The 27,534-nt window shown below is 40.2% G+C and overlaps 1 protein-coding gene across 1 annotated transcript in view; it reads left to right on the forward strand.

The window, feature by feature from the left end:
* Positions 1-8,929: 8,929 nt before the first annotated feature.
* sspn (sarcospan (Kras oncogene-associated gene)) overlaps positions 8,930-27,534 on the forward strand; it is a 35,539-nt gene continuing 16,934 nt past the window's right edge. The window contains exons 1-2 of the mRNA XM_062036126.1: positions 8,930-9,226; positions 15,610-15,696. Of these exons, the coding sequence (XP_061892110.1) occupies positions 9,011-9,226; positions 15,610-15,696 (303 nt within the window). The 5' untranslated portion in view covers positions 8,930-9,010. The remainder of the gene's footprint in view (positions 9,227-15,609; positions 15,697-27,534) is intronic.

The raw sequence follows: 27,534 nt of genomic DNA on the forward strand, positions 1-27,534 counted from the left end.
CCATATCAGCTTTACAAATTTACTTTACAAAAGAGAAGTGTGGGATACTTCTCTTGTTGGATTATTTGTATGTGACTTTATTACATGGATTTATATTATTATTTAGTGCAGCCGGGCCGGGGCAGGAGAGGATAGAAAGAGAAAAAAAGGAAGACAGAGGGGGAAATTGCGGGGACAAGAGGGGGATAAGACAGAGAGACAACAACAACAGCAAACACAACAACAACAGAACAACATCAGCAAATAGGCTATGTACAAATATGATGGTAAAACTGATAGCAAAGAAGCAGTTAGTGAAATAAATAATACAGAAATGACAATGAACATTATTACACTACAAATGGAGCAATACAAATACCAATAGAAATAGCACTATTGATAATGAATAATAACAATAATTACCTCTATTATCAACAATACAATTGTTCAAATGCAACAATACATACAGGCAGTGACGTGCGGTGAGGTTCATGGCTGGTGAGGCACTGACTTCATCACAGTCAGATTTACAAACATAAGAACCCTATTCACCATTTGATTGGCAGCAGTTAACGGGTTATGTTTAAAAGCTCATACCAGCATTCTTCCCTGCTTGGCACTCAGCATCAAGGGTTGGAATTGGGGGTTAAATCACCAAAAATTATTCCCGGGCGCGGCACCGCTGCTGCCCACTGCTCCCCTCACCTCCCAGGGGGTGATCAAGGGAATGGGTCAAATGTAGAGGACAAATTTCATTACACCTAGTGTGTGTGTGACAATCATTGGTACTTTAACTTAACTTTAACTTTACACATACAAACTGTAGCACACAAAAAAGCACATTTAATAAAAAAAAACGTTATTATGGTCTTACCTTTACTTATAAATGAAGTCCATGCGCCGCTGTTGTGCTGGACTAATGCACCCCCGCCGTAGAATGCACCCCCTGACGGGAGTGTTATATCAACTAAAGCCCACACTTAAACTTTCCACGTGCAAGATTGAATCTATTTAAAAAAGTTATTTAATAAGAAGCCAAAAAGCGCAAAAACAATAATGTTCGTGTTGGAGGAGTTGTGAATGAATGAAATATGAAATCCGTGCTGCAGTCTGCAGGTGTACCTAATGTTGTGGCCCAGCAGTCATTCACAACTCCTCCAACACGAACATTATTGTTTTTGCACTTTTTGGCTTCTTATTAAATAACTTTTTTAAATAGAGTCAATCTTGCACGTGGAAAGTTTAAGTGTGGGCTTTAGTTGTAATAACACTCCCGTCAGGGGGTGTTATTACATATAACAATTTAATAATTTTTTTTTATTTTTAAATTTTTTTTCTTTCCATGATGGCACTCACCTCACCTGCCTCCCCTGACTGCACGTCACTGCATACAGGTATATGTAACGATAACGTGAAATACAAAAGAAAGCAGATAAATGTAGGGGGAAAAATAGAAGCCAACTATATTAACCTTGTAGATTGTTATAGTAAAAATAGGTTAAGCTTTGTCAGTGTGCCATGTGTTACCCAGTTTACCCTAGGGTAACAACATTAATTTATGTTTGATGAAACGTGATTATATGCATGAGCGTATGTATGTATATGTACTTGTATATGTACAGTATGTGTATATGTGTGTTTGTACAGTGAATGTATAATTAATTTTTTTTTTATAAATGTGTTGTAATTTTGCCAGAATAAATGCAACTGCAGTTCTTGTTAACTCAATATTATTTGATGCAAAAAGCCATTCCCAGCAGTTTTATGTTTGGCATTGAAACCTTTTTTAGAAATGAATTCTACACACTTTGCTTGTCACCTTGACTTAGGGTTGCAAAGCCATTTTTCCATCAGTTTGTTGGCATACAATGTGATGCTAATCAAATGAAAGGGGCAATTGTGTAATAATATCATGTGGCGATTTTATGGCTTTGCATTTACAAGCGGCCTGTTGTGTGAAGCCGTAACTGCACAATAAAAATGAGTTTGACACCCCAATGTGGGATATAGTGTATTATTATACACTATTATTATCACATCACTTCCTGAGGTAATTATTAGAAGTGCTGAATGGTCACTCAGATATTCTTGCCAAGTGTTTGTGTTAATATTAGCAGTGCTGTGCATAAAATACATAAAACACATCACAGTTAAAGAAGCCCTTCAGAGGGCCACTCATGATATTCTTCATTCCCTGCAGGACTTTGCGATGTTGAAATCATGCCACTTTACACAAATTGAACTAATCCTCACAAATTATGTGCGGCCTCGCAACTTTGCCCGATCCTTGCAATTTTCTTGCACACTTTGGCCAATCATTGACATTTTCATTAAAGTGACAAGTAGATATTTTAGTTGGGCTATTGCAGAATTTAATTGGAAAAGGGTTTTAAATTTAAAAAAAAAGCTTAGAATAGCTTGTTTAAAATAATATCGAGTTATATATCATCCATCCATTTTCTACTGCTTGTGCTGGAACCTATCCCAGCTGCATTTGGGCGGAAGGCGGGGGGGGCATCGCAGGGCCAACACAGATAGACAGACATCATTCACACTCACATTCACACACTAGGGACAATTTAGTGTTGCTAATCAACTTATCATATTTTTTTAAATACAATAATCAAGAAAGATGACATGCCTTATTGATGCACATTATTTCTGGACTTTTGCAGCCCAGATGAAATAATATTGCGGGCCAGATGTGGTTTGACACCTAAAGCATCAGGTAATGTTGAAAGATCATAGAATTTACGAAATCATCCAGTCTGATTGTGTAGTTATCATTGTATTCTAGGCTGTTGATGGCCCCAAACCAGAATTTGTTTGTCCCATTTCGGGTCTTTAATGTTTAATGTCATCAAATTCCTCCAATTCCTCCAAATATTTAAAAACATAAACAATGTACATACTTGAAGGTGGTCAGAGCTTTTCTGATCATGGTTGTGGCTCTGAACAACCCCATATGGTGTTTATGCCAGGGGCCGGCCTTGATCTTATTCAAACCATGGCGGGTCAAGAGGGTGTATTTGATTCAATCAAATTGATTATTTTCCGGGAAAATTCTCATATATAGAAATGCAAATGTTGCTAATGTAATAGTCCACCTGCTTCCATGCACTCATCTTGTGCTCATATAACAATAAACAAGGGAATGCCATGTTTTTGTCCATTTCTGTTCAGTTGGATGGGATGACCAGTTGTCTCAAGAGATTTGTCCATGACGTGGGTTCTGTTTAGGGTACAGGAGAGTAGGAGCCTATCCGACTGTAACTTACTTACTATAGAGCAGGGGTGCCCAAACTTTTTCCACCAAAAGCCGCAAAGGTGCACTAAAAAGTCAAAGCAAGGGGGAACATTTTCACTTTTAAAAAAAATGCTGAAAACAGACATTTAATCTATTTAAAACAAAACTTTGTGTCAGCTTTGTGTTATAAATGTTAAAGATAAGTACCACTGATAGTCACACACACACTAGATGTGGTGAAATTACCCTCTGCATTTGACCCATCCCCTTTTTCCACCCCCTGGGAGGTGAGGGGAGCAGTGAGCAGCAGCGGTGGCTGCGCTTGGGAATCATTTTGGTGATTTAACCCCCAATTCCAACCCTCGATGAGTGACAAAACATATCATTATTAGTTATTATTATCAACATTTAAACTTTTTCTGATTACATTACATATTTTTGCTCTTTTTCTTACATGTTTATTGTTGTTTTTTGGTTTGATTTTATTTTCGCTAAGGGCCACAAATGGCCCCCGGGGCACACTTTGGACACCACCTGCTATAGAGGTGTAAGTGATAGGTTGCACACATTCAGTTGTCACAGGAAAGGCATGACAAAGTTGCCACACGATAAAAACCTTTCTGTTTGGAACCAAACGTATAATTACCTCATTGTGTCCTCGACAAACTGCAGCGCTTCTAATCTTTATAGAAGTCATATGTAAATACAAAGCACATCGAGCTCAAATATTGAAGGTGCGCTCACGCATAAGTGCGTTCATGCGGTGCATCGTAACCATGGCAGCGGCCCAGCTGTGTGCCCGAACACGTGCATTGCACTCACTGATCTCAGCATGAAATGCACCTCTCACGTCTTCCTCTGCTGTTTGTTCATCAATGCAGATCATTTGATTTATACATACATACATACATATGTATTCTTTAAACATAGCACACATTCAACATGTAAATGCCCAAAATGACCAATTTTCTATATAATACTGTATATACTACATACAGCAATATTGCCAAAAGTATTTGGCCACCTGCCTTGACTCACATATGAACTTGAAGTGCCATACCATTCCTAACCCATAGGATTCAATATGATGTCGGTCCACCTTTTGCAGCTTTTACAGCTTCAACTCTTCTGGGAAGGCTGTCCACAAGGTTACGGAGTGTATTTATAGGAATTATCCAAAAGCGCATTGGTGAGGTCACACACTGATGTTGGTCGAGAAGGCCTGGCTCTCAGTCTCCGTTCTAATTCATCCCAAAGGTGTTCTATCGGGTTCAGGTCAGGACTCTGTGCAGGCCAGTCAAGTTCATCCACACCAGACTCTGTCATCCATGTCTTTATGGACCTTGCTCATGTTGGACGAGGAAGAGGCCCTCTCCAAACTGTTCCCACAAGGTTGGGAGCATGGAACTGTCCAAAATGTTTTGGTATCCTGGAGCATTCAAAGTTCATTTCACTGGAACTAAGGGGCCAAGCCCAACTCCTGAAAAACAACCCCACACCATAATTCCTCCTCCACCAAATTTCACACTCACACCGTTTTCCTGGCAACCTCCAAACCCAGACTGGTCCATCAGATTGCCAGATGGAAAAGCGTGATTCATCACTCCAGAGAACACGTCTCCACTGCTCTAGAGTCCAGTGGCGACGTGCTTTACACCACTGCATCCGACGCTTTGCATTGGACTTGGTGATGTATGGCTTAGATACAGCTGCTCGGCCATGGAAACCCTTTCCATGAAGCTCTCTGCGTACTGTACGTGGGCTAATTGGAAGGTCACATGAAGTTTGGAGCTCTGTAGCAACTGACTGTGCAGAAAGTCGGCGTCCTCTTTGCACTATGCACTTCAGCATCCGCTGACCCCTCTCTGTCAGTTTATGTGGCCTACCACTTTGTGGCTGAGTTGCTGTTGTTCCCAAACTCTTCCATTTTCTTATAATAAAGCCAGCAGTTGACTTTGGAATATTTAGGAGCGAGGAAATTTCCCGACTGGATTTGTTGCACAGGTGGCATCCTATGACAGTTCCACGCTGGAAATCACTGAGCTCCTGAGAGCGGCCCATTCTTTCACAAATGTTTGTAGAAACAGTCTCCATGTCTAAGTGCTTGATTTTATCACGCCAAGTGATTAGGACACCTGATTCTCATCATTTGGATGGGTGGCCAAATACTTTTGGCAATATAGTCTGTATATACAGTATCATATAGTACACACTACAGACTACACTTGGGACTAGTAGCCTGTCAATCAATGACATAATGTATAAACAGACAAGAGCGACACACCAAACCATGCTGGCTGTTTAACACTTAACAACTACACCAGGGGTCACCAACCTTTTTGAAAGCAAGAGCTACTTCTTGGGTAGTGATTAATGCGAAGGGCTACCAGTTTGATACACACGTAAATAAATTGCCAGAAATAGCCAATTTGCTCATTTTACCTTTAACTCTATGTTATTATTAATAATTAATTATATTTACACTTAATTGAACGGTTTAAAAGAAGACAAAACACGAAAAAAATGACAATTACATTTTGAAACATAGTTTATCTTCAATTTCGACTCTTTAAAATTCAAAATTCAACCGAAAAAAAGAAGAGAAAAACTAGCTAATTCCAATCTTTTAAAAATAATAATTTATGGAACATCATAAGTAATTTTTCCTGATTAAGATTAATTTTTGAATTTTGATGACATGTTTTAAATAGGTTAAAATCCAATCTGCACTTTGTTAGAATATATAACAAATTGGACCAAGCTATATTTCTAACAAAGACAAATCATTATTTCTTCTAGATTTTCCAGAACAAAAATTTTAAAAGAAATTCAAAAGACTTTGAAATAAGATTTAAATTTGATTCTACAAATTTTCTAGATTTGCCAAAATAATTTTTTTGAATTTTAATCATAATAAGTTTGAAGAAATATTTTACAAATATTCTTCGTCGAAAAAACAGAAGCTAAAATGAAGAATTAAATTAAAATGTATTTATTATTCTTTACAATAATAAAAAAATTTTTTACTTGAACATTGATTTAAATTGTCAGGAAAGAAGAGGAAGGAATTTAAAAGGTAAAAAGGTATATGTGTTGAAAAATCCTAAAATAATTTTTAAGATTGTATTTTTTCTCTAAAATTGTCTTTCTGAAAGTTATAAGAAGCAAAGTAAAAAAAATTAATGAATTTATTCAAACAAGTGAAGACCAAGTCTTTAAAATATTTTCTTGGATTTTCAAATTCTATTTGAGTTTTGTCTCTCTTAGAATTAAAAATGTCGGGCAAAGCGAGACCAGCTTGCTAGTAAATAAATAACATTTAAAAAATAGAGTCAGCTCACTGGTAAGTGCTGCTATTTGAGCTATTTTTAGAACAGGCCAGCGGGTTACTCATCTGGTCCTTACGGGCTACCTGGTGCCCACGGGCACCGCGTTGGTGACCCCTGAACTACACTATCGGCGATGCAATCAATACTATACTTGAAAATACTGCTTGTAGTTTCTCTGGTTTTCCTTCACCAGAAACCTTTTCCAACCAACAATTGTAACTACAGGCCTGGCATGAATTCCATGAGCGTGTGTGTCTTGCCGGAACGCCAGCTCAAATTTGAGAGCAAGCTGCAACGAACGTGTCGTCCATCCACAGTGCACAGCCGCTTCAAAGATATTAATTGTCACCACAATGGTGGAAAATAAACTGTGTCTTCCAAGTACATATATCACTGGAGGACTAGAGGAAAAGGAATGGCTAAGCCGGCTCCACACACACAGGATGTTACAAGAAGATAACCGCTAAAGCTTCAATGTAAAGTAGACGTGATCGATACAGATGTTGACAGACTCGACACTATCAATTGCTGCTTTGAAAACAAAGCAGGTGCGGGTAATAGCATTCAAGGAAGACATGAAACTGCTACAGGAAAATACCAACAAAACAGGAAAAGCCACCAAAATAGGAGCGCAAGTGTTACTAAAACGGCCTTCTTTCATCTCCGTAATATCGCTAAAATTCGTTCCATCTTGTCCACTAGCGACGCTGAGATCATTATTCATGCGTTCGTTACGTCTCGTCTCGATTACTGTAACGTATTATTTTCGGGCCTCCCTATGTCTAGCATTAAAAGATTACAGTTGGTACAAAATGCGGCTGCAAGGCTTTTGACAAAAACAAGAAAGTTTGATCATATTACGCCTATACTGGCTCACTTGCACTGGCTTCCTGTGCACTTAAGATGCGACTTTAAGGTTTTACTACTTACGTATAAAATATTACACGGTTTAGCTCCAGCCTATCTCACCGATTGTATTGTACCATATGTCCCGACAAGAAATCTGCGTTCAAAGAACTCCGGCTTATTAGTGATTCCCAGAGCCAAAAAAAAGTCTGCGGGCTATAGAGCGTTTTCTATTCGGGCTCCTGTACTCTGGAATGCCCTCCCGGTAACAGTTAGAGATGCTACCTCAGTAGAAGCATTTAAGTCCCATCTTAAAACTCATTTGTATAATCTAGCCTTTAAATAGACCCCCCCTTTTTTAGACCAGTTGATCTGCCGTTTCTTTTCTTCTCTCCTCTTGTCCCCTGTCCCTTGCGAGGGGGAGTTGCATAGGTCCGGTGGCCATGGATGAAGTGCTGGCTGTCCAGAGTCGGGACCCCGGGTGGACCACTAGCCTGTGCATCGGTTGGGGACATCTCTGCGCTGCTGACCCGTCTCCGCTTGGGATGGTTTCCTGTTGGCCCCGCTGTGGACTGGACTCCCGCTGATGTGTTGGATCCACTGTGGACTGGACTTTCACAATGTTATGTCAGACCCACTCGACATCCGTTGCTTTCGGTCTCCCCTAGAGGGGGGGGGTTACCCACATATGCGGTCCTCTCCAAGGTTTCTCATGGTCATTCACCGACGTCCCACTGGGGTGAGTTTTTCCTTGCCCGTATGTGGGCTCTGTACCGAGGATGTCGTTGTGGCTTGTACAGCCCTTTGAGACACTTGTGATTCAGGGCTATATAAATAAACACTGATTGATTGATTGATTGAAGACACTACACACAGGAAAACACCAAAAAAGTCACGGCTTGAGACAAGAGCTATAGTGAATTCATATCCAACAATTGCAACAATGACTTTTTACTGTCAATATCAACTACCGAGTTTACATTTTTAATGTTTTCTGCTGGTGGTGTGCCTCCGCATTTTTTCAATGAACTAAAATGTGCCTTGGCTCCAAAAAGTTTGAAAAACACTGGTCTACACAGTACTCTAAATATAGCCTGCTGTGTGAGTGTACTGTTACTAGTGATAAAAGTAAGTCAACTTTTCAAATATTTTATAGTCTTGCCCACGCTATTTACTGTATATAAGAACATTCTACAGACATGTGACTTTTGAAGAATATACTGTCATGGAGAAAAACATTCAGAGTGGGGTCCTCCATGTGTTTTTGAATGAACAAGTACCGTACATTCCCTCCCCTCTTTTTAAAGTGTATACTTTCACAGCGGCATGTTGGAATTTACTGCTTTCTGCCACGCTTCCCTCCTCTTCCTATGCTGCACTGTAAGCTGCCTGCTCTATATGTGGCACCGGAGCTGTTCGAGGAATCCGGTCCGAATGTTTTCCATATTAGTTCAGCGCCTCCTCCGTTCCCAAATAGCAGAGAGAGGAGAGCCTCGGCAGGGAGGGGTAGAGGAGGTGGGGGCGGGAGGCCGACGGAAGGCAGGAGAGCAGACCGTTTCCAAACAGTGCCGGAAAATTGGTAAGGACAGAAGATTTAGAAAGAGGAAACATGGGTCAAGGACAGAAAGGTAAAGATGGCGGGAAGAGGAGAGAAGGTAGCCCGGCACCGGACGACGGCCATAAGTGCAGAGTGTGTCGCTTCCCTCTGCTGGTGGCCCTGCTTCAGCTGCTCCTGGGGGTAGCCGTCACTGTTGTGGCCTTCCTCACGTTGGCCATCAGCCCCTCGCTGCTGGCCAGGGAGACGCCACACTGGGCTGGGATCATCGTAAGCTCCGTCTTTGTGCTCGCTTGTACTTTAATTGCATGGAGGCTGCACATTTCTTGGTACATGTGCATGACAGGCAGTGTGTCTATTTTCACCTCAAGTCAGCACTGCGCCCAGCTTGGCTTGGCAAGGCAGTCACAGCACACTGGACTCGCAGTAGAAGCTGCAACCGTCTTCGGCTGAGTGTGAGAATGTCCGATGGACCCAACACTATGTTGCTCCATGAGGTCCTGGAAGCCAACATGTCACCTTTGAACATTAGTTGAAGTAACTTTTCAATACTCACACTTTGGGCCTTTTTCAACTACACACGCTGTAGCAACAGACTTTCTTCAAATGTCCTCCTCACACAGTTTAACTAACTTTCCAATGTAGTGTACAAGTACAACAAGACACTTGCAGCAATCAAAAGTGAGGGTTGTTGCTAGGGATGTCCGATAATGGCTTTTTTGCCGATATCCGATATTCCGATATTGTCCAACTCTTAATTACCGATACCGATATATACAGTCGTGGAATTAACACATTATTATGCCTAATTTGGACAACCAGGTATGGTGAAGATAAGGTCCTTTTTAAAAAAATTAATAAAATAAAATAAGATAAATAAACTAAAAACATTTTCTTGAATAAAAAAGAAAGTAAAACAATATAAAAACAGTTACATTGAAACTAGTAATTAATGAAAATGAGTAAAATTAACTGTTAAAGGTTAGTACTATTAGTGGACCAGCAGCATGCACAATCATGTGTGCTTACGGACTGTATCCCTGCAGACTGTATTGATATATATTGATATATAATGTAGGAACCAGAAATATTAATAACAGAAAGAAACAACCCTTTTGTGTGAACGAGCGTAAATGGGGGAGGAAGTTTTTTTGAGTTGGTGCACTAATTTTAAGTGTATCTTGTGTTTTTTATGTTGATTTAATTTTAAAAAATAAATAAAAAAACGATACCAATAATAAAAAAAACGATACCGATAATTTCCAATATTACATTTTAAAGCATTTATCGGCCGATAATATCGGCAGGCCGATATTATCGGACATCTCTAGTTGTTGCTACTGTGTAAACACTTGTACAGTGCAATGAAGATCCCATACAAGAGTATTAAAACCTTTTTTAAAAACATACTAATTAGGGGCGTACCAAGACAACTTTTTCCACTTCTGATACGATTCTGATATCGGGGCCTTGAGTATTGGCCAATATCGCAAAAAAATGTATACAATATTAGCAAAAGGCTTGATTAAGTGAAGTTACTCAGATAAGGCTGGGAAGAGCATTAGATTCCAGGGTATAGGGCTCTGAAAGTATGACGTAGTAGTATGCCCGGTTTAGCAACTCAAGACCAGTTTTGAATTGTGCTTAAATCGTAAACAACTCAAATGAATGTTTGAGCCCTAGTATGATGGGCGATATATTGCGTTTGTAAGATATATCTATATATTTTTAAACAAGATATCCATCCATCCATCTATTTTCTACCGCTTATCCCTTTCAGGGTTGCGCGGGGTACACCCTGGACAAGTCGCCAACTCATCGCAGGGCCAACACAGATAGACAGACAACATCCACACTCACATTCACACACTAGGGCCAATTTAGTGTTGCCAATCAACCTATCCCCAGGTGCATGTCTTTGGAGGTGGGAGGAAGCCGGAGTACCCGGAGGGAACCCACGTAGTCACGGGGAGAACATGCAAACTCCACACAGAAAGATCCAGAGCCCAGGATTGAACCCAGGACCTTCGTATTGTGAGGCACATAAATTAAGAAAATATCGTAATATCGGTATAATTTATTTCACGTTAAAATGACCAAACATCGCTTATTTGTTGTGTTCCTTGTTCTCCCCCGCTTACCACTCCCTCTCATGGGCTACTAAACCCCTAACCCTTCCTCCTTCCAAGACGTGCTTGCACGTACAAGAACATCCATGATTGGTTGGTTGTTTACTATGATGAGTCACGATTGGTTGAGATCAGACCGATCAGAGGCAAGATAGGGCGGGTTGTTGGAACCAGGAAGGGAAATCACAACAGACATCCCAAATGACGATGAGAAAGTCAAGGGAATTTTCAAGCGATATGGCAGAGGGACTATCTTCCTTACATTTTTTTTTTAGCGATGTAGACGACGTCCAGGAAACCCACAATGCGTCTATTTGGTCACATTTGGACAAATGTGTGCCTCTGGATAAAACATTCATTTGAGTTGTTTAACATTTAAGCCCAAATCAAACCGGGCATATTTCACACGAGAAATGCTGGCAAAAATGTATGCCGAAGATCATACATAGATCATTTTATTTATGTCATGTAATTCTGTGCTACTTAAATAGTTTCTTTTCTGTGCTGTTAATACCCATCTTGAGTAACTGGGTTAATAAAAGTGCCACTGACTGTTTACAGTATAGTTGTCATTTAGTTCAATTTCAGTGAATCTCGCTCAAAAATGAATATCTTTATATGTATACTTTCACCAAAAAATATATCGAGATATGTATCGAATATCGAGTTTAAGTAAAAATATATCGAGATATACTTTTTCGTCCATATCGCCCAGCCCTATGTCATACTAGACGTCATACTAGACCACAATGCATTGCGTGCTTCTGAATAGCTTACACGGCTAAATGCAAGACTTTGTCCTAAAGTTTTGTTCTTTTCTTTAACAAGTTCAAAACATGGCGTGAACGTGTAGCATCATTAACTGCCACAATCATTGTCATGATCGCTTTAGGAAAAACAAAACGATTCTGTGAGATTTTTCTAATTTCCCACGTGAAAGCAAAGCCAGGGATGTCGGGTTAGTGTGATAATAAAGAGACGGGAAATATCCTATACAGCAGCTGTGAGATGATCAAACATGACTTTTAACGCCATCACCTGGTACATGTTGGCATTTGCAGACTGGTAAGTTTGAATCAAAACATGATTTATTCAGTTTCACACGCAGCAATTAATAGGCTGTTAGCGTTAGTCATGCTAGCTGCGGGCTACCAACAACGCACAGTATTTTGAAAGAAAGCATGTTGTCTCTTTACTTTTAGTCATGGGTAAGCACAAAAATGAATGAGCATTATTTTCAAAAAAGTAGCGCCATGATCAAAGTATTTAAAAGTAATAATGGGCTTGGTTTTTTTTCAGGAAAACCTGCTTATGAAATGAGGCTGGGTAGTCTTATTCCGTCTCGGACACAGAGGAGGTGAAAGCCGAAGATTATGCACAATTTGAACGGAGGGAAATGAGCCTTAACCGACTTTGCATTCTGAAATTCTTCACCGGTATAAAAACTAACTCCGTTAACAAAATATAGACAAGTTTGGCTTTGGACAATGGCAGCACCTTATTCCAGTCTCTTGTCTGTTGGACATGCACATATGGATTAGCTCCACTAATTGTACTTGTTTTTTCGACTTAGTGAGCCTTTGGAACAGGGTACAGTTTGTCTCTGTATGGTCCCTTGATTTTTTTGTTTTGTAGGATCCATTATAATCCAGTTTGTAGGGACAAGCGGTATGAAATGGATGGATGGATGCTCCCTCCCACTTTACCACATGTACAGTACAGACATGTAAACAAAAGCTTTAACCAACAAAAATGGATACCATGGCTCCACTATGCATTGCAAAATCAAATGCCCTTTCGAGCCCTCTTACTTTGAAGAAAAGTTGGGAGACCTTGCAGTTTGGATATGAAATATATTTTTGATGATAATCGATCACAACTGGACTCTTCAGATTGTCTTGGAAGACGTTTGACCTCATATCCGAGCGTGTGCGAGTGCTTACAGACATAGATAGGACAGATCTATGGTCTTTAGAATTTGTCCAATTCCTCAATGTGTTTGATGTCATAGACTTTGTTTTCGTCCAGTCTTTTGTTAAACTTGATGAATGTTTCACAATTGGTCTGATGAATTTAAAGTTGTATTCTGTCTTGATGATGTCGTGTTTTGTCAGATTCTTATTCCCGTAGACGTACTTGCCTTTCAGTTCTTTGCTTCACCAGTACTGCCTTGTCTTTTCCGTTGATGGATATTGTGATGATTACAGGTGGTGTTTTCTGTAGTTGGGTTGTCTCCTTTTGTAATTTTGAACTTTCTGTCTGTTGATCTGAGAACTATTGTGAATTGAGTCTCTCTGTTGATCTATAATCTTCCTTTGTGGTTCAAACAGCTCCTTCATCATTACTCCTGATAGGTGGTAAATCTGTTGTGTCTTGCAGCACTAGATCCTGAGACTATTCTTTGACCTGAAACGCTTCCTCTAGGACAGAATATTGTTTTTTCTTTCAAAACCTTCCAATGCTAGACTGTTCAGGGGCTTTATTCCTAAAGGTCCTGTGAAACTCCCTAAATTTAAGACGACAGTCTAGACCAGGGGTGTCAAACTCATTTTAGCTCAAGGGCCACATGGACAAACATCTATTTCCAAGTGTGCCAGACTGGTAAAATCATGGCATGATGACTTTAAAAAAAAGACAACTTCAAATTGTTTTCTTTGTTTAAAAATAGATAATAATCATACAGTATTTTTTTTACACTTACATGAAGCGTTTAAAAATATTCTATCTTCCTTTTTCATTCATTTTACTCTCTGAATAAATGAGTGATAATGTTCATCAGTCAAATAGGTGGAATAGAATCTGGCAGAGTTTTAAAATGCTCCCATTGGTGTTAATTTTAAATCCATTAGAAGATGAAATGAATAATAATAATATCAAAATCGGATTATAGGATGTTATTAATGTAATGTTCACTCATTTTTCTCAACTAATGTACTAACATCACATGGTTTATTCTGTACATTAGTAGCATCATCTACAACGCAACTTGTGAATTTGGACTCATTTCATTAATCACACATGAAGGGAGAAGGTGATAGACATTATTTCAGCATATTTACAGTATGTGCGCCCAGAAAATGTGTCCCTATTCATAAATACAACACGGAATGTACAGATTATCAAAAGCATTTATTTGGGTTAGTGTTGTCCCGATACCAATATTTTGGTACCGGTACAGGTACCAAAATGTATTTCCATACTTTTCTAAATAAAGGGCACCACAAAAAATTGCATTATTGGCTTTATTTTTAACAAAAAGTCTTATGGTACATTAAACATATGTTTCTTATTGCAAGTTTTTCCTTAAATAAAATAGTGAACATGCTAGACAACTTGTCTTTTAGTAGTAAGTAAGCAAACAAAAGCTCCTAATTTAGCTGCTGACATATGCAGTAACATATTGTGTCATTTATAATTCTATTATTTTGTCAAAATTATTAAGGACAAGTGGTAGAACCGGTACTTTTTAGAGGCGGTATAATACCGAATATGATTCATTAGTATTGCGGTACTATACTAATACCGGTATACCGTACAACCCTAATTTGGGTAGAAATGTCACAGGTTCCATTACCAACAACATCTTTGACCATCAAGACATGATGGTCAAACGTAATACATTTTGTATACATTCACTAATAAACAACGTAAGTATGTAGTGACCAAACACGGATGTGTTGCCTCTATCTTAACATGGTACATAGCTCCGCCCCCTCCGGCAGGTAATACGAAGAATTGCTATTGCGACATCCAGTGGACACCTTTAGAACAGCAGTTTCTTTCATTGAAAACTTTCATCTCATTTTTAGGATAAAACCTACTCGCGGGTACATTTGACACCCCTGGTCTAGACTTTAATCCCAACTTTTGGTACACCTGCACACCTGATCAGATCCAATAAATGAACTGCATTAAAAAGTGTGCCTTTCAAAAAGATGATGTTAATACAATCAGGGAACTTCTAACATTCGGTTGAGACGGAGCAATATTTGGAAGTATTTCTATTGTTCAGGTATTAATGAAGTTTCCTGTTGGCTATTCTATTAAGCTCATGTGAGAAAAGGTCACAATTAGTTGAACAGAACAGCCTCTGTTCTTGTTTTGGTCCTATTTTATGGTTTAACCCAGCTGGATGCTGCTGCAGTGCAAAACATCTCTGGTCACCAGCATCCCGAGTTAGCTGCTCACGAGATACATCCGAGTGAAAAACACTGAGGTCATCTTTCCAGAGAGAGCTTAAGAACCTGGGAACAACCATAAAATAAGATGCTGCGTGTTAGTCACAAGACTCCTACTGCAGTGAGTGCGAAAGACAGAGTGCCTGTGTTAGCGCTAATCAGATAACATGCGTTCAATTAGTGGCACTTGTCAACATGCGTGCAAAACAATGTTCAGTGCTTCAACAGCTAAAGTCATCAAATAAACAAGGTAACAGTTTTAGTAGGAAGTAAAGTCATTACGTTAATGCCACTTTATTGTAAACATGGTGATTATTGACCAACTGTTTCTGCTTTGCTATTGCAGCTGTGCTTGGTTTCCATTGTGGGCTTCATCCTGTACTGCGTCACCTACCACCCAGATGAGCGCTCGTCTGTGCAGTTCATCGTCAAGGTGGGTCTTTGTGCAAGTCAGCGTCATGCAGCAATTTAGCAAGTCCTCTAACTCAGTCTTTTTCAACCACTAGTGTGCCGTGAACAGTGTTGCCACGGTTACCTTGAAAAACTAATCTGATTAATGACTACTGATAACTCTTTCAGAAAGTAACTTAGTTGCTTTACTGATTAGTTGATTTTAAAAGTAACTAAGTTAGATTACAAGTTACTTTATTAGTTACATTCAGCAATGCAACTACCGACATTACCCCCGCCGCCTCAACATAAAAATGACAAGCGGTTTTGCCAATAATCACTTTATTTAACATCAACAACTGCACTTACCAAAAACACTTGTTTTACATATTAAAAAATCATGACAGTCTTTCTTTACTGGACATAAATACTTGTTTTATCCATATATATATATATATATATATATATATATATATATATATATATATATATATATATATATATATATATATATATATATATATATATATATATATATATATATATATATATATATATATATTTATGTCCCGATATTTATATCTTACATCCCGCCTCTCGTAGGCGGGATGGAAGAAGGGCCAACAAGGACGGATCACACGGTAACGACCGCAAGGATATCGGCAAAAGAGAAGATCCCAAGGAAGTGTGGGTGCGGCTGGTAGAAAACAACAACTTTAAGGGGACTTCACATCCACGTGGGAAAGATGAAGTGTGGTGGTGGGAGTCTGATGCAACCTTGCACTGCCCCGGTAAGGGCAGGTCAGACAAATGGGATCCAAGGCCGGGTAGACAACCACAGTGCCAACGGGCCCAATGTTGCAGAGGTAGAGCCGGAGGAAAGGAGGGAGGAAGAAGAAAGGGATGTTGACGAGCCCCAAGAAGTGAACCCAGTAGCACCCCCAAGCGACCCAAGAATAGAGTCAAGTCAAAGAGCCAGGAACCTGAAGAACCCACTCCGAAGGAACAAGATCAAGTGGCCAAAGGCCAACGAGACCGAGGAGTGGAGAAAGTTGGATGAACATCTCAGCGGGCTGCTGCAAAATGCGCTGCGCGGGTCAGTGGTAGCCAAGTTAAACCTGTTCGCGGAAATCCTCTATGAAGAATGCAGCAACAGGTATGGCGAGGTGACCATCAGAGAGGCCACAATAAGACCAAAGAGCAGGAGGGAGAAAGAGATTGATGACCTGGTGGCAAACAGAAGGCAGCTCCGCAAGCGTTGGAGGAAGGCAGTGGAGTCTGAGAAGGAGGGCCTGAAAGCTCTCTGGGATGAGATCAGAAGACGCCTCGCTAACCTCCGGAGGGCAGAACGTATCAGAAGACGGAGAAGAAGGAAAGAGAAAGAAAGGTCAAGTTTCTTCAGGAATCCATTCCGGCATGCACGTGGGCTCCTTGAGGAGAAGACAAGTGGAACCCTGGATATCTCCAAAGAAAAACTGGAGGAGCACATCCGCACTCAGTACAGTGACCCAGCAAGGAACAACCCGCTAGGCTCCCCAGGGTATGTGCCCAGACCCTCAGAACCATCAGCCCTGTTTGATACATCACCACCCAAGCTCAGCGAGGTCAGGCAGGTGATCCAACGGGCAAGATCTGCTTCAACACCAGGCCCGAACGGAATACCGTACAGGCTGTATAAGAACTGCCCAGGAGTGTTGAAGCTGTTATGGACCCTGATGAGAATTGCCTGGACTAAGCAAACCATACCATCCGAATGGCAGAGGGCAGTGGCAGTTTCTATTCCCAAACAACAGAACGCTAAGACCATCAAACAGTTCAGGAGCATAGCCCTACTGAATGTGGAGGGAAAAGTCTTCTTTTCTGTGATGGCGAGAAGAATGACTAGCTACCTTACGGAGAACAACTACATTGACACCAGCTGCCAGAAAGCCGGGATTCCAGGTTTTCCTGGTTGCGTAGAGCATGCTTCTATGATTTGGGAACAGATCCAGACCACTAAGAGGGAGAAGAAAGATCTGCACGTCATATGGTTGGATCTAGCCAATGCCTATGGGTCAGTGCCACACCTGCTCGTAGACTATGCCATGTAATTCTTCTACATCCCAGATAACATCAGGACCATGATCGAGATCTACTTCCAGGACATGCACATGTGCTTTGCACTGAAGAAGGTGACCACTGGCTGGCAACAACTGGAGGTAGGGATCGCAATGGGATGCTCCATTTCCCCCATCCTCTTCGTGGCAGCTTTCGAGGTCATCCTGATCGGGGCAAGGCAGGTGGGGGGTGGTGTCCGGCTGCCCGCAGGCCAGAGGCTCCCGCCCCTAAGGAGCTATATGGACGACATCACCTGCCTGCTACGAACCGCCCCATGCACATCCAGGCTACTTAAGAGGCTGTATGAGCTGATCACCTGGGCCAGGATGAAGTTCAAGCCTCAGAAGTCAAGGAGCCTCTCAATGCGAAAGGGGAAGAGAAACGACAGAGTCACCTTCACCATCAGCGGAGAAGACATCCCACGCATCGTGGATCAGCCCATCCGAAGCCTGGGAAGACTCTATACACCTGGTCTCTCAGACAAAGACATGGGGAAAATCATCCTCCAGCAGCTTTCAGAGGGCCTGTCCAAGATCGATGCAAGCCAGCTACTATGGGAAGTACAAGGTGTAGTGTTACCACTTCACCCTGTACCCAAGGATGATGTGGTCTCTGAAGCTGTGCGAAGTCACGTCATCAGCCGTAAGCCGGACGGAAGCAAAAGCCAACTCTTTCATCCGAAAATGGCATGGCCTGCCACGGTGCTTCTCAGCTGCTGGCTTGTATGGATGGAACTCACTCCAGCTACCCCTGAAATCTATCACCCTGGGCTACAGGCAGGAGAAGGCAAGGCTGGTGATGGAGCTAAGGGACTCCTCCGACAGGGCAGTGGCGGATGCAAATGCCAGAGTCGAGACTGGAAGGAAGTGGAGGGCCAAGGAGGAGGTCCAGAAGGCGATGGGGAGACTGCAACATCAATAAGTCGTGGGCATGGTCCAGACAGGCCGGGCAGGCCTTGGATGGAGCGATCCACCCATCCTATGGTCCAAGGCAGGCACGAAAGAGAGGAAGGACCTTGTTGTTGCTGAGGTCACCAGGATTGAGCAGGAGGAGCTCAGAGTAAGGTCTGTGGCACAGGGGCAGCAGGGGAGGTGGACAACTTGGGAGGGTGTATCGAACCGAGAAATCAGCTGGGCAGATTTCTGGAAACTGCCACAGGCTCGGCTCAGTTTCCTCATCAGGGCAACATATGACACCCTCCCGAGCCCTAAAAACCTCCACCAACGGCTTGGCACAGAGCAATCCTGCGACCTCTGTGGGACCATCAATGCCTCACTCCAGCACGTTCTGTCAGGCTGCAAAATGGCGCTGACACAGGGTCGGCTCAGATGGCGGCACGACCAAGTGCTCAGCAAGCTGGCAGAGATGGTGGAGAAAAGTCGGCAGGAGGCAAACAACCAGAGTCCAGCAGAAAGCCAATGCAGGATCCACTTCCTAAGGCAGGGGGAACCTGCGACACATTCCAGCAAGAGACCACCCACCAAGCTATTAACACCAGGGGCGGCGTGGAAGATGGAAGTGGACCTGGGTAGGCAGCTCCAGTTCCCACAGGAGATATGCAGCACCACCTTAAGACCAGATGTGGTGCTGTGGTCTGCAGCTCTGAAGTCAGTAGTACTGATTGAGCTGACAGTGCCATGGGAGGAGGGACTGGAAGCTGCCTACGAGAGAAAGAAGGCAAAGTATGCAGACCTGGTCGCGGATTGCAGAGAAAGTGGATGGAGGGTGAGACTGTATCCGGTGGAGGTGGGAGCCAGAGGCTTTGTGGGCAGAACAACACCACGCCTGCTCAAGGACCTGGGACTACGTGGAGCCACCCTGAGCAGATCCACCAAGGAGCTTTCAGAAGTAGCAGAGAAATCTAGCCACTGGCTCTGACTCAAACGACGCGACAAGGCTTGGGGAGCAACATCAAAGTAGGTTTTGCTGCAGGGGGTGTCAGGGAGACGTACCTGTTCACTGCCCCGCCACCGGGAGATGTTCTGGGCTAAGGGGCGAAACATCAATGAGAGGTGGTCCCCAGCTGAAGACCCTGCAGCAAAACCTTTTCTGGTATGCGGTCAGCCCTTTGAGACACTTGTGATTTAGGGCTATATAAATAAACATTGATTGATTGATTGATTGATTAGGCCTGCCTCAGGGAAGAGGACGTCCCTGCCATGCACAGTCCACCACAGGCACCGGTGGAGGTGCGACAGGCCTAAGGCCCAGCGGCAAGACCACCTTGCTGTAATTAAAATATATATATATATATATATATATATATATATATATATATATATATATATATATATATATATATATATATATATATATATATATATATATATATATATATATATATATATATATATATATATATATATATGTATATACTGTATATATATATATAACTGTTTTTCTTTACAGCAGTTGACATAAATTCTTTGTTTTTATAAAATAAAATAAATACTGTCTTTTTTACCTGACTGTTAATACTGCAATGGCAAAACCTACAAATATAAATGTAACTATTATATTATGTTGAACTTTCCTTACGAACACTGAACCTGTTGTTCACAACATCAGAGCAGCTCGGCGTGGTTTTACAAAACAGTGTGTAACACCACATGTTAGCTCTAATGGTTCTATTGTTATACTCAAGTTATGAGTCAAACAGTGGCGTGGGGCGAGTAAACCAACACTTGTACCTCATTAACAAAAGCCTCTCAAACCTCTTGTCAGAAAATCTATTCCTCATTCAGTGCGGCTTTCGGGTTGCTCTCCATCTGTGCAAACTCCATCTCCAGGTAAGACGAAAAGGATGTTCTGTGAGGCAGGGATGTGCAGTCAGGGGAGGCAGGTGAGGCGGGACCTCACGTGCCATCATGGAAAGAAAAAAAAATGTAAAAAGAAAAAAATTAATTAAATTGTTATATGTATCCAGTGATTATACTATAAAGTTATTTTCCATTTAACTTCACCAGTTTTAGATTATTTTTATTCAAAATCGCTGAATTTTCACATTTGCCGTTCAAATACTGAGAAGAGACAGTGCGGTGATCAGCAGCCAGTTGAGGCACGTCACTGCGTTGTGCCTCACCATGGATTGCGGACTCGGCTAACTGCTGGCCTGCTGTGCAGTGAGACCGTATTGCTATATGAACTATATTATACATTTCCACAGTTTAGTTAGCTGAGGTATATAATGTACAGTGTATTTTGTCAACAACTGTATGTGTGTAACGTATTTCTTGTGCTGAGCAATCATAAAACGGCTGCGAAGACGCACTGGCTGAGGCTCGCAGTAATCCCGCCTCCTGGTGGTAGAGAATGCACCCCCGCCGTAGAATGCACTCCCTATCGGGAGTGTTATTACAACTAAAGCCCACACTTAAAGTTTCCACGTGCAAGATTGAATCTATTTAAAAAATGTATTTAATAAGAAGCCAAAAAGTGCAAAAACAATAATGTTCGTGTTAGAGGAGTTGTGAATGACTGCTGGGCCACAACATTAGGTACACCTGCAGACTGCAGCACGGATTTCATATTTCATTCATTCACAACTCCTCCAACACAAACATTATTGTTTTTGCACTTTTTGGCTTTTTATTAAATAACTTTTTTAAATAGATTCAATCTTGCACGTGGAAAGTTTAAGTGTGGGCTTTAGTTGATATAACACTCCCATCAGGGGGTGCATTCTACGGCGGGGGTGCATTAATCCAGCACAACAGCGGCGCATGGACTTCATTTATAAGTAGAGGTAAGACCATAATAAAGTTTTTTTTATTAAATGTGCTTTTTTGTGTGCTACAGTTTGTATGTGTAAAGTTAAAGTTAAATTAAAGTACCAATGATTGTCACGCACACACTAGGTGTAATGAAATGTGTCCTCTGCATTTGACCCATCCCCTTGATCACCCCCTGGGAGGTGTTTGAGTTTGAGTTTGAGTTTATTTCGAACATGCAAGCATACAACATGATACATCACAATTTCCAGTTTTTCTTTTCAACATGTTCGAAAAGGAGTAGGAAGAAGCAGAGTTTATTTAATCCTACCCCTTTTCTTTACATAACAGTTGCTAAAACTTTTTGTTCACTTCCTGTTCACAATTTATTCACAATAAACTCCATAAGTAATCACAATAAAAATAAATAAATAAATAATAGTAAGAATTTAATAATAATAATTGGTGAAGTAAGTCATATTTCATATGATGAGATAAGTAAGATTACTTTAAGAATGAATGAATGAATTAAGAATGTTTATCATGGTTCTTCTTCTTTGTATTTTGTAAACACTTTAAGTTTGAAGAGTTTCTTGAAGTGGATCATATTAGTATATTGTTTGATTGCTTTGCTTAATCCATTCCATAATTTAATTCCACATACTGATATACTGAGGGTCTTAAGTGTTGTACCTGCATACAAATGTTTTAAATTACGTTTTTCTCTAAGATTATATTTCTCCTCTTTTTTTGAGAAGAATTGTTGTATATTCTTGGGTAGCAGGTTATAGTTTGCTTTGTGCATAATTTTAGCTGTTTGCAAATTCACTATGTCGTGGAATTTCAGTATTTTTGATTCAATAAATAAGGGGTTTGTATGTTCTCTATATCCAACATTGTGTATTATTCTAACTGATCTTTTTTGTAGCCCCGTTAATGAATGAAGTGTACTTTTGTAATTATTTCCCCATATTTCTACACAGTAGCTCAGATATGGTAACACTAGTGAGCAGTAGAGAATATGAAGGGATTTTTGGTCTAGAACATGTTTTGCTTTATTCATTATTGACGTGTTTCTTGCAACTTTATGTTGTATATTTTTTACGTGAGATTTCCAGTTAAATTTATCATCAATCATTATACTTAGAAATTTGGTTTAATTTACTCTTTCAATTTCTATTCCATCTATTTGTATTTGTGTTTGACTTTCTCTTCTACTTTTACCAAATAGCATTATTTTAGTTTTACCAAGATTCAACGATAGTCTGTTTTTGTCAAACCATCTTTTTAATTTGTTAATTTCTTCTGTTATTATTTGTATTACCTCCTGTGTGTTCTCTCCTGAATAAAACGCTGTTGTATCATCCGCAAATAATACTAACTTTAAATCTTTTGTAACTTTACAAATGTCATTTATATAGAGATTGAATAATTTAGGTCCTAGTATTGATCCCTGAGGTACACCACAGGATATATTTAGCGTTGTAGACGTGTGTTCGCCTAGCTTCACGTATTGTTTCCTGTTCGTTAGATAACTTCTTATCCAGTTTAAGACTAACCCTCTGATGCCATATCATTCTAGTTTTTTGATTAAAATATTGTGATTAATTGTGTCAAATGCTTTAGTTAGATCCATAAAAACCGCTGCCGCACATTTTTTACTATCTATTGCATTGGTAATTTCTTCTGTAATTTCAATTAAAGCCATTGAAGTTGAAACATTAGCTCTGTATCCATATTGGTTCTCTTCGAGTATTCTATTTTTATTTATGAAACTCTCTAATCTGTTATTGAACAGTTTTTCAATGATTTTAGAAAATTGTGGAAGTAGAGAAACAGGTCTATAATTTGTAAATTGATGTTTGTCTCCAGTCTTATAAATTGGTGCAACTTTAGCTATTTTCATTTTGTTTGGAAATGTACCTGTTTGAAATGATAGGTTACTCATATACATTAATGGTCCAGAGATCTCTTCTATAACCTTTTTTATCGTTTCCATATCAATTCTGTTACAATCAGTTGAAGTCTTAGATTTATATTTTTTCACGATTGTAACTATTTCCTCCTGTGTCACATTACTGAGGAACATGGAGTTGGGATTTCGCTCTATGGTATCATTGTAGTCCTCAATTGGAACTGGGTCTGGAATCCTTTCTTCCAATTTTGGTCCAATATTTACAAAATAATTATTGAAGCTTTCAACTACTTCCTTTATGTTGTCATTTTTTTTATTTCCGTCTAAGAAGTATTGAGGGTAGTCCCTCTTAGTTCCATTTTTAATAATGCTATTGAGGATGCCCCATGTTGCTCTCATATTATTTTTGTTCCTGTCCAATAATTCACTGTAATATTCTTTTCTACATGATCGTAGTATGTCTGTTAACTTGTTTTTATACTTTTTGTACTTAATTTCTGCCTCTATAGTTCTTTGTGCTATAAATTTTCTATATAGTGTATTCTTCTTCTTACAAGCATTTTGTAATCCTTTTGTCATCCATGGTTGATTATTCTTTCTCTGCTTATTACTGAGTTGTATCCATGGACAATGTTTGTCATAAAGTATTATGAACTTGTTTAAGAAATGTTCATATGCTTCATCAACCTCTTTTTCATTATACACATTGTCCCAATCTTGCTTTTGTAGCTCAATTTTGAAGGCAGTCATCCTCTTCTCTGTGCATAGTCTTCGAAATGTCCTTTTGTCTTCCATGTTCTTCTTGTAGTTTCCATCATATATTGTAAAAACTGGCAGATGATCACTAACGTCGGTTATAAGTAGACCACTTGTAGTGTTATTATCAAAATCATTGGTAAAAATATTATCAATAAGCGTGGCACAATGTCCTGTGATTCTGCTTGGCTTTGTGATTTTAGGATATAAACTGATGCTGTACATTGTATCAATGAAGTCATCAATAGACTTTTGCTTGTCTATTGATGTCTATTGGTGAGGGGAGCAGTAGGGAGCAGTGGGCAGCAGCGGCGCCGCGCCCGGGAATAATTTTTGGTGATTTAACCCCCAATTCCAACCCTTGATGCTGAGTGCCAAGCAGGGAAGAATGCTGGTATGAGCTTTTAAACATAACCCGTTAACTGCTGCCAATCAAATGGTGAATAAGATACTCTTTAGGGTTCATATGTTTGTAAATCTGACTGTGATGAAGTCAGTGCCTCACCAGCCACGAACCTCACCGCACGTCACTGCTGTGAGGAAAGTTTGCGTTGATCGTAGCAAGGATCTTGTTTATTATGGCACGAAACGAGGCCGTGCTTAAGGGCAGCATTTCCTCAACAACATACTGCCCGACCAACTTCTTTAACTCGAAATAATGACTGTATTTCCGACTTGAAAACGCGCTTCTCTCTCCGCCCTCCATTGTTGTTTACTTCGGCGTCGCACACGTGTGTCATCCTCGTGCTAAAAACGTGACTTGTCGCTTACGTGACGTCACTTTCCAAGACGGCAAGAAGAAATAAAATGTATTTTTACGAGGGAAAATAAAATTTAAAAAAATAGTAACGCACAGTGACTCGGATTAAATAAACTTTAATCTGACTACTGGTTTGGAAATAGTAACGCGTTGGATTTGTCGTTAATGAAAAAAGACGTCATATTAGACTAACGCATTACTAAGTAACGCGCTACCGGCATCAGTGGCCGTGATGTACAGTCTGGTGTGCCGTGGGAGATTATGTAATTTCACCTAATTGGGTTAAAAATATTTTTTGCAAACCAGTAATTATAATCTGCAAATATTGTGCCGTTGTTGAGTGTCTGTGCTGTCTAGAGCTCGGCAGAGTAACCATGTTATACTCCTCCATATCAGTAGGTGGCAGCAGGTATCTGATTGTCAGGAAAATGGTTTGTTGTCGTGATTAAAATATGCAAACGACAGCGGGAGAAAGTGTGCAGGTCAAAAGGAATCTAACGCTTAAACCAAAAATAAACAAAAGTGGAGTGCCGCTAAGAAAAGGCATTGAAGCTTAGGGAAGGCTGTGCAAAACGGAACTAAAACTGAACTGGCTGAAAAGTAAACAAAAACAGAATTCTGGACAACAGCAAAAACTTGCACCGTGTGGAGCTGAGACGGCGTCCACAACGTACATCCTGTACATGACATGACAATCAACAAAGGATAACAACAAATTAAATAGTCTCGATTCCTAAAACAAAGCAGGTGCAGGGAATAGCGCTTAAAAGAAGACATGAAACTGCTACAGGAAAAGACACCAAAATAGGAGCGCAAGACAAGAACTAAAACACTACACACAAGAAAACACCAAAAAACTCCAAATAAGTCACAGCGTGATGTGACAGGTTGTGACATTACACCTACTTTGAGACAAGAGCTATAGTGATGCATGGTTGGTTATGGTTTGAATTCATATCCAACACTTGCAAGAACAACTTTTTACTGTCAATATTGGCTGCTGAGTTTCATTTTTTTATGTTTTCTGCTGGTGGTGTGCCTCTGGATTTTTTCAATGAAAAAAATGTGCCTTGGCTCAAAAAAAGTAGAAAAACACTGGAAAGAGGATTCCAAGTAAAAGTGTGCAGCCATTGACATCATTTAACGGCGGTACAGTTTCATTCAAGCAGTTCAAACCATTCGTGACAATGTGTTGTATGACCAGAACTATACTGTGTGACCAGGACTATAAGACCGTGCAGGCAGTCCTTGGTCCTCATGGATAAAGTGTGAAGAACCTGGCGTATGCCCTTTTTAACGGCAAAGTTGAGATGCATCAAGAGTGAACTGAACATGGAAATGTGCAATGCCTCACGCCAACCTCATGGCTGTCGTACGCACATTTCTACATGCTGTGGATATTCTGGCAACACTCAGAGGTGATATTGGGTAACTGTTCTAAGAAAGGAATGTCAAACAATTGCTCCTCAGAATGATTGATGTGCACATTTTTTTTCCATTACTTCTTTTTCTTACAATGCCATTCTATTTTGTAACTCTAGTTTGTGTAGAAGTTGACTCAGGGAGAAACGCACAAGAATTCCAATGTACCTGTACTGTCCTGTACCTGTACAAATGGCAATAGACGTCTATTCTATTCTATTCTATCAGAGACATATGAACAAATTACTACACACGTCTGTATACGAAAGCATGGGCAAAATGGTCCAAAAAAACTAGGGGTGTAACAATACGTTTTAACAACGATTCGATTCGATTAGGAATTTGAGGCTGACATTACTATTCAGGGAAGATATTATTTTTTAGATCCGAAACGATAAAGTGAGTTGAAATAGATTCAGTAACTTTTTAGCAAAAATAAATCAACCAGTGTGACTGTGAAATAAATACTTAACAGGTGACATTTCCTTTAGTCCTGTTATTTCTTGAAAAAGATTTTGTAGCGACCTGGTGGCATCGTGGTGCGAGGTGTTCTCCCAGGAATGCAGACGGCTTCGGACACAGCGTGCAGGTAGGAAAATGATTTATTTAAGCAAATAAATCATAGCAGGGAAAAAAACTAAGACGTGTACATAGCACAAAAGACAAAAACAAAGGGACTAGCATGGGAGCTAGCAAGCAAAAATAATATAGCATGAAAGCTAGCAGGAATCAAAGTTTGCATATAAGCAAATTAGCAAGCAAGGCCGAGTGAGGCCCGGGCAAAGACTAAATAGCCCTCTGATTAGCGCTCGGGCAACAGGTGCGCGTCCCGAACGCTAACCAGAGGCAGGTGAGCACAATCTGCCGTCATGGCAACAGAAACAAACACACGTGACACTAAAAAGTAAACAAACTGTGATCCGAGCAGCGGATCCTAACAGATGTATGTATAAATGAACTATGGATACAAACAAGCTACTATTTTAAGAAATGTTGAATAAAAGAACAGTAAACAACATTTTAATAGTGGATTTACCTGCTACTTCTGCTTTTGTTTTTCAACATAAAATAATACAATATTGATATAAAAAATAAAGTGCAACCAACATCTCGTCAGGTTGAATTAACGGTAGGTTTACGCGCTACTTTTACTGTTGTTTTTTGACATAGGAATAATACGACTACAAAATAAATTAATTTAAAAAATCAAGTTCAACCAAA

The sequence above is a fragment of the Entelurus aequoreus genome, linkage group LG24 (genome assembly GCF_033978785.1).
Source record: "Entelurus aequoreus isolate RoL-2023_Sb linkage group LG24, RoL_Eaeq_v1.1, whole genome shotgun sequence".
Classification (NCBI taxonomy): Eukaryota; Metazoa; Chordata; class Actinopteri; order Syngnathiformes; family Syngnathidae; genus Entelurus; species Entelurus aequoreus.